This window comes from Gavialis gangeticus, unplaced genomic scaffold, assembly GCF_001723915.1.
Source record: "Gavialis gangeticus isolate Ggan-Ray unplaced genomic scaffold, GavGan_comp1, whole genome shotgun sequence".
Classification (NCBI taxonomy): Eukaryota; Metazoa; Chordata; order Crocodylia; family Gavialidae; genus Gavialis; species Gavialis gangeticus.
This window is the reverse complement of record NW_017729016.1, coordinates 11,135,369-11,146,008: the sequence shown is the minus strand read 5'-3', so window position 1 is coordinate 11,146,008 and position 10,640 is coordinate 11,135,369. Positions and strand designations below refer to the sequence as shown.

Below are 10,640 nucleotides of genomic sequence, written 5' to 3'. Positions count from 1 at the left end.
CAGGGTGCTGGGGGCCGGGGCAGGCGCTCCCCAGCCAGGGTGGGGCGGGGCACAGAACAGAGCCACAGCTCATCCAGGGGACATGGGGGTGGCAGCTCCTGCCACTTGACACACCCTAGGAGGGCACAGGGGCCGGGGGGGTGTGCCCCTAGATCTGCGTGCAGGGCAGGGCAGGCTGCCTCTGTGGGCTGGGGCCGCACTGAGCTCTACCTGGCAGGGGGTTGGGCCAGGCTGTGCTTGGGATGGGTGGTGGCAGCGGTCTTAGCGCTGGGAGCAGGACAATGGAGGGGTGGGTTACAGCTAATTTTGGGGTGGTTGCAGCCCCCCCACAACCTACCCTCCCAGCACCACCACTGCCACCTGCCCCGAATGCAGCCAGGCCCAGTCACCTACCAGGAAGGGCCCAGAGCAGCTCTGGCCCCAGTCTGCAGCCGCAGTCAACCCCTGCCCCACGCACATATCCAGGGACACACGCCCCCTCCATAGCCTGCCAGGGCGCGTGCAGCGGTGGGAGCTCCACCCCGCATTAGCCACAGCTCTATCCCATGCTTTGCCCCACCCCAGCTGGACAACACCTGCCCTTGCCTCTGCCCCACTCCCACTCCCACCACTATGCACTTTTACGCAGCATTTATCAGCCACATCAGATAAAAAAGCTGACTGCTAATACTCTCAATTTTCCTCATATCAGTTCACCTCTAATCTTAACCAAAACCTCTTGAAAAATAAAATGGACTCCAAGAACACAAACCTAAACTGACCCACATGCTGTTAAGCCGCTACCTCTAAATGAAATTCTTTACTCCTTTATGTTTTTATGAAGAGTTATGGTTCACTTTCTATTAAGTTAAAGCAGTAACTGAAATAAAACAGTCACCTCACGCTCCAGGAAATGCAAGGTCAGGGCTGCTCCTCCCCTGGCCCTGCACAACAAGTACACTCCCCCCCACACACATAAGGTGGCTCTGATGGTGACACCAGAAGAGGAGGAAGGTAAGCAGCTTGCTGCTACCTCCAAGAGGAGGCACAAGGTGGTGGTGGTAGGAGACTCGCTCCTGCAGGGCACTGAGGGACTCATCTGCTGTCCGGACCCCCTAGCCCGTGAGGCCTGCTGCCTCCCAGGGGCTCGCATCCGGAATGTAGCACAGAGGATCCCCAGGCTCGTCCAGCCTCTGACTACTACCCCATGATCCTCATCCATGTTGGAACTAACAACGTGGCCAGAAGTAATCGAGACCGGGTCATGAGTGACTACAGGGCTCTGGGGGCTGGACTCAAGGGGTTGGGGGCCCAGGTAGTCTTTTCTTCTGTGCTCCCTGTTTCAGGCCACGGTCCCAGAAGGGAAGGACGCATCAAGGAAGCGAACTGGCAACTTTAATGCTGGTGCCACTGAGAAGGCTTTGGATTCTTTGACCATGGCACGCACTTCAGGGAGAGAGGACTCCTGGGAAGGGACAGCATCCACCGCATGAGGAAAAATAAGACCCTGTTCACTGCCAGGATGGCAGATATTCTGGACAGGGCTTTAAACTAAGATTGCTAGGGGATGGGGATACACAAATTCAAACATGTCCAGGGACCAACATACAATTAAGCCCTGTAGATAGGGACACTGGGAGAGCCATGTTTGCAGGAGCTGAGAGAATATAGTTGGCCATCAGCAGGATAGAAAGACAAGGGCCTCAGTAGGACTCAGGTGTCTATATACTAATGCCAGGAGCATGGGGAACAAGCAGAAAGAGCTAGCCCTCCTACTCTCCAGTGTTCATTATGACCTAGTAGGGATTAACAGAGACCTGGTGGGACTCCTCACATGACTGGAGCATAGCTATAGAGGGCTACATCCTGCATAGAAGGAACTAGGTGGGGAAAAAAGGTGGAGGCATTGCTCCAAAAATGGACAGCTTGAAACCCTCTGGGTCAAGTTGGGGAGGTACAAAAGAGACCTAACTCTAGGTGTATACTACAGACCACCAAACCAGGGGGAAGAACTTTATCTGGAGTTCACCTGAGAATTGACTGAGGCCAGAAGTGCACATGACATGGTCATGGACAATTTTAATTATCCAGGCATCACCTGGGAGGAACACTCGGCCAAGTAGGATCAGTCATGATCTTTCCTGACCTGTGTCGAGGAACTCTTCCTGACTCAGGTGGTGCATGAGCCAACCAGAGGTGATGCTCTGCTAGACTTGGTCCTGGCCAAAGGAGACGACCTGGTGACCAACTTAAATATAAAGGTGATTCTCCCACTCCACTCAGCACTAGTGAGACCTCAGCTCGAGTACTGCATCCAGTTCTGGGCACCACATTTTAACAAGGACATGGACAAGCTTGAGAGAGTCCAGAGAAGAGCCACCCGTATGATCAGAGTCTTAAAAGGCAAGCCATACAAGGAAAGGCTGAAGGATCTGGGACTCTTCAGCCTGAGAAAAAGAAGGCTGAGAGGGGACCTGGTAGCAGCTTACTGCCACACTAGGGAAGTACATCAAGGGCTCAGTGAACAACTGTTCACCAGGGCACCCGAGGGGAAAACCAGGAGTAATGGCTACAAGCTCCTGAAAGATTGATTCAGGCTCAACGTTAGGAAAAACTCCTTCACAACCAGGGTGTCCAGACTGTGGAATAAGCTCTCTCCAGAGGTGGTGCAATTACCTACCCTGGAAATCTTTAAGAGGAGACTAGACAGACACCTTGCTGGGGTCACCTGACCCCCAGTTATCTTTCCTGCTTGGTGCAGGGGGCTGGACCTGATGATCTTCTGAGGTCCCTTTCGGCCTTACAATCTATGAATTTATGAAAATAGTGTTTATACACGTGCTCTGGAAGGGAGGCGGGGTGAGGCAGCGTTTTAATCAGAGTGGCTCCAAAAGCAGTTCTGCTTAAAGCGCCAGAAGCGTCACATGTATCAGCATCTCTGTGCTGAAAAATGACAGCAGGGACATTTTAACTAAAGCTCCTCAAACAAGCTTTAAAGCACCCCCACCATCATTTTTCCATGCAGGGACACTGATACACATGACACTGGAGTCTGCCAGAGCACAGTAATTACCATGTTCCAGCAGACTTGATTAACTGAGTCTGCTCTGATATGCTGTAATTACAGTGCTTTGGAGATGGCCTCACTGCATGTGGACAGGCACTCAAAATGTCTCTTGGTTACTTTGGGGATAAGACAGACAACAAGTCTGAAATCCTGTAATGCATAAGTTCCTTTTCATCTGAATACCACTGATTATAAATTATATGGCTGCTTAACCAAAAATCAAAGTGTAACATACAGTGGTGTGCTAGACTAGAGCAAGAGTTACTGCCACAAACTAAGAGCCAAATTCACAACTATTCATTTGTGAAAAATAAAAAGAAAGCCTAAATTCTGTCAAGTCAGAACTACAGTAGGTGATGATGATATAGGTGTAGGTATCGGGAATACATGAGGAGCAGGGGAAGTATAAACATGGAGTAGTCAAGCTGTTCAAGCTAAAGGACAATGTTGGCACATAAACAGATGGATATTAAAACGAGGCATAAATACATTTTGGCTAATAAATGGTTTCTAACCATCCAAGCATTTGTGCTCTGGAACAGTCTTCTCATAGCAGCAGTGGGACAGAAGAAGCTACTTTTAAAATGGTCTTTGCTCAGTTTATAAGCAGGACAATCTGCTGTCACTGCCTACAACACCAGGGGACTGGGCTTGGTAATGCAGGGGTTTCCTTCCAGTCCTATGGACAAGCACCAGTACAATAAACTGGCAGATGAAGAGATGAAATCCATCAGCCACTGTTCCTTTACATTTCTGGTGTATGCAGTTATCCCTCCACTAACAGTACCTAGCCTACATGTAATTACATTTTTGAGAAACCAATTTTGCATCGTGAACCTAGTACACTATTGTGAGAACCATGAAATCCAAGCTGATGTTCAGAACCCAAACACAGAAGCCTTAAGACAACAGGACAGAAATACAGAACACAATACAGAAATACCCTACTTCAGCAGAAATAAAGAATTCCTTTTTGAACTATTCCAACATCTGTCCTGACCACCTCATGCCCCAGTACAGTAAGGCACATAAGCATGATTTTAGTGGACCATATCAATTGTTTAACTTTAAACAGTGCTCAAATATCTGACTGAATCAGGGCTCATTTAGAAGAGCTGTCAGTCTCTGGGACAATGATGTAAAAAAGAGGTCAGATGCTGTTAGTCTAATCTAATCTAGTATAATAGATATGGAGATGCACTATATGGAGCCTGCACATTCTCTTCCTTTTGGTACTGGTTTCCAATGAGACTAAAAACATCTGGGCCTCAATCTTGTCATCACATACAGGTTTAACTTCATCCACAAAATGAGTCCTATTGAAAGTTTAAGCACCAGCACATAAATGTGTACAGAATCATGGCCTTTGGGATAGGTCAGAAAGTTTTGTAAATTATTTTACTTTTACAGAGGTTTTATCTTTTTTTCTTTTAAAATGGAGACATTCCCTGAACAAAAATCTTGCTCACCTCTTCAAGGTCATCCAGCTCTTCTAGCCTCGTTCGTACCTTCTCAGAAACTGCTGAGCCAGGAGTTGTAACTTTGCCTACGAGTAATAATTTGTATGTTTGAGTCCTTAAAGTTTTTCAACATTTTGACTATGTAAGACTTGGGGGAAGAGAGGGTGCGAGTCGGATTTAAACAATCAAGCTGCATTCATAATAAAAATAATGGCTCAACCACATAAGGCGCCTACCTAATTGCTACTAAAAGAGACTAGTGGCATAATTTTCAACAAACAAGACCTCCAATCCTGCATGCACAAATCTGAATCCAGCCAAGACTGCATTCACTTTTTTGTCTTGTACAATTCATAGTAGTTGCAGCAGTTTGGCAACTGCAGAAATGGAAGCCTGATTTGAAAGAATCAGGTTCTGTGCTTCCCTTTCAAGATCTGCTGATGAGACAACCTTTCAGTTCCTTTGTATTGACATGTATTCATTCCAAAATTCCCACTTACTATACAGTCACACTACTACTTATCCCAACATTCACAGCTCTTCCCACTAGGAATGCCATTAAAATATTGTAACAGACAAGTAACATTTTGGTATACAAAAGCCAATTACTAAAAGAGACTAGCAGTATAGAGCGAGACTAGTGCAGGGGTAGGCACTGTATTTTGGCCGGAGTGCTGAAAAAAACCACAATGCCTACCTTGGAAGGTGCCGGAGTGCCAGCATGCCAGAAAAACAAAATGAGGGTGGGGGTACGTGGCAGGATGACCTGCTTGTGGTCCTGCTGCCCCTGCCCCCCAGCCCTGCTGCCCCTTGCCCCCCAGCCCAGGCTCTGTGGCTATCAGCAGCTACCCAGAACCTGGATCAGCTGCAGCCAGGATGCTGCAAACAGCTGCTGCCTCCCTGTCCAGGCTCCAGGAAGACAGCAGGTGCGGGCACTGCACCCATTGGGACCAGGGCTGGGGCCGTGGCCAGCATGGGGCTGGGACCAGAGCCCACGGGCAACAGGGGGCTGGGGCTGGAGCCTGGCCATGGGCAGCACGGGGCTGGAGCTGGGGCCAGGGCCCACTGGCAGCATGGGGCTGGGCCCCGCAGCAGCTGGGACTGGGGCTGCAGCTAGGCTGTCGCCAGTGCCAGGATGGGGCTGATGGTGGCACCGCGCTGAGGCTGGGGCTACACAGGGCTGGAGCGGGCGGCAGTGGTGATGCCGGCTGGGGCTGGGCCCATGCAGGGCTGGGACTCGCCAGCAGCACGTGGCTGGGGCTGTCAGCAAGGTCGGGATAGGGCCAGGTTCCGTGCTGGCCCCAGCCCCATCCCGACACTGCCAACAGCCCTGGTCCAGCAGTGGCACTGTGCTGGGGCTGGTGGCAACAGTGGTGAGGGCTGGGGCCAGGCCCACCAGCCGCTGGCATCACCACCGCGGCTGGGGCCTGAGGCCGGCCCAGCGCAGCCCCAGCTGACTGTCAGGGCAGTAGGCAGCACCGGGATGGGGCCAGGGTCTGAGCAGGCCCACAGCCATGGCCCTGCGCAGGCCCCAGCCCCATCCCAGCACTGCCATCAGCCCCGGCCCAGCAGCGCAGGTCCATAGCCCCGGCCCCATCCTGGCACTTCCAGCAGGCCTGGCCCCAGCCCTCACCACCACCACTGCTGGGGCTGTAACCAGTGCCAGGATGGGGCCGGGGCCCGCACAGGGCTTGGCCCCATCCCAGCGCTGCCAACGGCCCCAGCCAGCACCATCGCCGATGCCTGGCCCAGCAGCAGCACTAGGCCGGGGCAGGCAGCAGTGGTAGTCCCAGCCATGGCCAGGCTCACCACCAGCGCTGGGATGGGGCTGGGGCCACGTACCTGCTCAGGCCCTGGCCCCAACCAGGCACGCCATCCAGCCAGCTGGGGCCGCGCCGGGCCAGGTCCCAGCAGCGGTGGGGGTGCCAGCTGCTGGCAGGCCCAGCCCCAGCCTTCACCACCACCGCTGCTGGCCCCAGCACAGTGCCACTGCTGGGCCAGGGCCATCGGCAGCATCAGGATGTGGCCGGGGCCCGTGAGGAAGCCGGCCCCATCCTGGCTCTGCCGACAGCCCTGGCCATGTCCTGCCAGTGGCAGCATGTGGCCGGGGCCTGCGCAGACCCTGGCCCTGGCCTGGCAGTGGCACTGGGCTGTAGCCAGCAGCTGCAGTGGTGCCGGTTGGAGCCAGGCTCAGACAGGGCCGGGGCCTGCTGGCAGCAGGGGCTTGGGGCCAGGGCCATCGGGGTGCTAACAGCTCCTGGCATGGGGGCAGCACTTGGCAGGGGCTGGTGGCGGTGCCGGACTGGGTCTGGGGTCCAAGGGGCTCTTACTTGGCTGGTGACAGCAGCAGCACAAGGCTGCTTCCAGGCAGCCACGTGCTGCTCCATCTGGGCACAGCACTTCCCACCCCAAAGGGCAGGAAGCAGTCTGCATGCCAATCAAAAGCATGCCGCATTCCACCTTCGGCACACGTGCCATAGGTTGCCAAGCCCCGAACTAGTGGTATACAAGATCCAATTCAATGATTTGCTTTCAGGCAGAAAGAATGATTGATCAGCTATTCAAAAGACTTCTCTTTCATTCCCTCCTGAAAAGCAGGAAAAAGAGAGACAAGCTTAACACCAAGTAATTGTGCAATTCTGGGGCTTTGGAATGGGAGAAACTGTCCAGATATTTAAGCCACAAAATAAAGTACAAGATCCCTAGATTTTTTTCCCCCAACAGCACAATCACATGCCAGTCAGTCAAGAAATATGCAACAAATCTGGCTTTAGCCCCATCAGACAATGTACATGCATACATAGTTCACAACTAGGGAAAATCTTAATTCGAATGCAAGTCTACACCATACTTCGCCATGCATTTTTTCCTTTTAAAAGTTCTGTTTCCCATACCATTTGATAGAGTAACTACTCACCTTTTTCAGACCCCATATAAAGATTCTGCAGAGAAACAACAGCATTTTAGAAGGCATGTATTTACAAACTATTAACTTATTTTTAAATATTCCAAGAACATAGGCTTATTTCAACACTGCCCTTTATATCTCTACTAATTTACAGATTAAAATATGACAACTAAGTTCTTCAAAGCCACTACATCTCTAAGTTTTTTTCAGGTAAGTGATTAGCACACTTTTGAGTTCAGCCTAAAACTGAAGTACAACACAGTATAGAGAGCAGCTAAAACTCTATCCTGAATATTTGAAAGAACTGTTGATGGTATCTTTTGCCACTACATGAGTAGTGAAAATTAAAGGATGTACATTTCTTCACTAAATAGTCACAAAGTAGTCTTCTACAGTAATCAAACAGTACCCACTGTCTATGAAGATTTTGTACAAAAAGCAATAAAAGTTCACTTACAATGGAGAGTTTTTCAGTTGTTGTGTATCTAGCAAGGATTTCACCACGTTTGCTTGACCATGGTTCAAAGTCACTGCCTACAGCCAAATGGTCCTCTTTATCTCGTTTCTTTCGTGTACTATCCTTGGAAGAAGGGAGGAGTATAAACAATGTAATTTTTCAATTTATATGTAAAAGGAAGGCTAAGTAAACTAAAACTTTTTAAGACCTATCATATTTTGTGCTGTCACTAAACCTTCCATCGGTTTATAATACAAGAGATCGATATTACCAAAGAGCACAGAGGCCATTAGCCATGTCAGTCTCAAATAAGCCAAAATGAAAAACAGGGTGTCAGCTCAGGGACTGATTCAGAGAGACATGAGCTTTCAAAGATAACATCTGACTAAGTAGACTGTCGCCTATGAAAGTTCATGACACTGAACCAACTAGTTTTTAATGTGTCACTCCATCATCCTACATATTACCCAAGTTATTGAAAAAGAAAGCAAGTAAACAGATGTATTCCAATAAGTTAATATGGTAAATTATAAACTAAAATAACTCTTATAAGTTCTGGCACAGAAAACATAGTTCTGTTTTCGTCTTTGTTAGTTTAGTTGAGGTAACCACGCTTCAATATTACCATGTTAGCTGCAGCTGTCACTGGATCTGCTGTTGCTGCAAATAACGACAAGGGATCAGTTCCATCCAGCACACTGCTCAGTGGATCCATCACTGAACTGGAAGATGAGGAGGAAGTAGAGGAAGTGCTTCCTTTCCGACTCATTTTCTTGGTCTTGGATTCAGTAACCTGAGGAAGAACAATTATAAAAGTTTTTTTTTCCCCTCAGACTCTATATTCATATCCTCTAATAATAAGAACAAGAATTATCCAAAGAGCAGTTTTCCTAGAAGCAAGAAACTGTACACTAGACATGCCATACTCACACATATCATAAAACCTTTTTCTCTCTGCAGCAAGAGACACTCTGAAAACATTTCAATGACTGATTTTTGCAAACTCACGGACTACAGAACAGTCGATATAATCTTACATCTTTCCCTTCTATTGTTCTCCCACCAACTAATTATTCTTCTTTTCGCTCTTTTCTCTCCAGCCTGTTCTCCAAATTCTCCTACACACAGCTCTGCCCATTCTTCTAGTACACTCCTTAGGATTCGTACACCCTCAAATTTTTTGTGCATCAGCTGTCCTTTCCTTTCAAATCCAACCTTCAAAACTCCTCCTTTTAAGATCTTCTGTGAATATCTTGCTACTCAGCTTCCCAAACAAGAGCTGGTGTCCATTTATCATATTCATTATGAGTTAAGGTCTCTGTTCTAAAGAGGTTAGTTTCTTTTTTGGGCATTTCATAGAGCCCCAGGTACATCCCTGAAACTCTATAAAGTGTTTTAAAAACACACACAGCTGGTTTGGAAGTGACCTAACAAACAAACAAAAAGTTGTGCATCCAGCAATTATTCACTGATAACATGATTTGGTCCTCATCTTATCTTTTAGATTTTATCAAAATATTTGGTATCACTAAGCTCTGCAGGATAGAGTTTGTTCTAAGAAAAACTATCTACCATTGTTACAGAGATGTTTTTGGCAAATAACAGTCATCTAATGTAAGCAAACAAACTTATGAACTGTATAAATAGCAAAATCAAACCATGGTACTCCAAAAACAGAGGGACTACAAACTACTGGAATATCCCTATCATACTTCATTGGCACTACAACCAGTTGCAAACAACACCGTCTTCCACCAAATTCAGCAGCAACTCAGTTTGTTTCAAGGCCAGCAGTTGCCAGAACAGTTGTTTTTACTTTCCAGGGACATTTTTATGAAAGACACAAGAAGAAACTTACTGTAATAGGTTTTAGTGGATGATAGTCCCCAAATTCCAGGGAAACAGCTTCCAGTCTGCATGATTCAAACTCTGTTGTATAATTCCTAATTCTTGCATGCCTTAATACAAAGAGAATAAAGGAAGTTTATACACACCTACTTGCATTCTCATAAGTATGTATATATGTACCCAAATATGTGTATGGGTATAGATAATGTCACAGTGGCCTGCTGATAAGAGAGGAAAGGAAATCACCAGCAAATAATCAGCAATGTAAGCATAAGAAATATCACTGTATTAAAGCCTTCCTCTTAGTGAAATTAAAAATTTCAATTAAATACATTATGACAAGTTTTCTTTTTTTGTAGTTTTTAGTTATAATTGACAGTCTAGTGCCAGGACAGTGACTTCCCTCTATAACTAAAAACGGTTTGGTCTCAAAACAACATGGATAAAGCCCTTGAAACAAAATGCTTTTGCCTTAAAGATTTAGCAGTAGCAGTCACTCACTTTATCAGTCATTTTAACAATAACATTTCTCTCAATCTAACACCTAATTATTAAACTTGATTTCCTGTAATATTTCTAGTTGTAGTGAACAATAAACTGCTCCTTTAGGAGTACTATTAAAACGGGAGAATTGCAGTTTCCATAACTAGCTCTGTAAAGATCTACAAAGCAGATTTAAGATCGATATTTACAAAACTCAACATGTATCTGCAAACAATGCAACACATCAAATGAAAACCCTTTTGCTGAAGAAAATGTGATCTAGTCATTAAGCACCAAACTGGAAGTAAAGTATCTTGGTTTGTGTGTCTAGCTCTGGGTCTCTGCAGCCAGTCAGCTTCCAAAACTCTTTTCCCCATCTCACAGAAGCACCATGAACTTTATAGTGAATCTACAGTGCAATCCAGACGTCTAGCTACA

The 10,640-nt window shown here is 47.3% G+C and overlaps 1 protein-coding gene across 1 annotated transcript in view; it reads right to left on the bottom strand.

The window, feature by feature from the left end:
* The window catches only part of LOC109294465 (UPF0505 protein C16orf62-like), a 45,799-nt gene that overhangs the window by 29,730 nt on the left and 5,429 nt on the right, over positions 1–10,640 (bottom strand). Inside the window, exons 2-6 of the mRNA XM_019512845.1 lie at positions 9,730–9,829; positions 8,497–8,664; positions 7,872–7,994; positions 7,424–7,448; positions 4,516–4,592 (exon numbers count right to left, since the gene is read on the bottom strand). Of these exons, the coding sequence (XP_019368390.1) occupies positions 4,516–4,592; positions 7,424–7,448; positions 7,872–7,994; positions 8,497–8,664; positions 9,730–9,829 (493 nt within the window). The remainder of the gene's footprint in view (positions 1–4,515; positions 4,593–7,423; positions 7,449–7,871; positions 7,995–8,496; positions 8,665–9,729; positions 9,830–10,640) is intronic.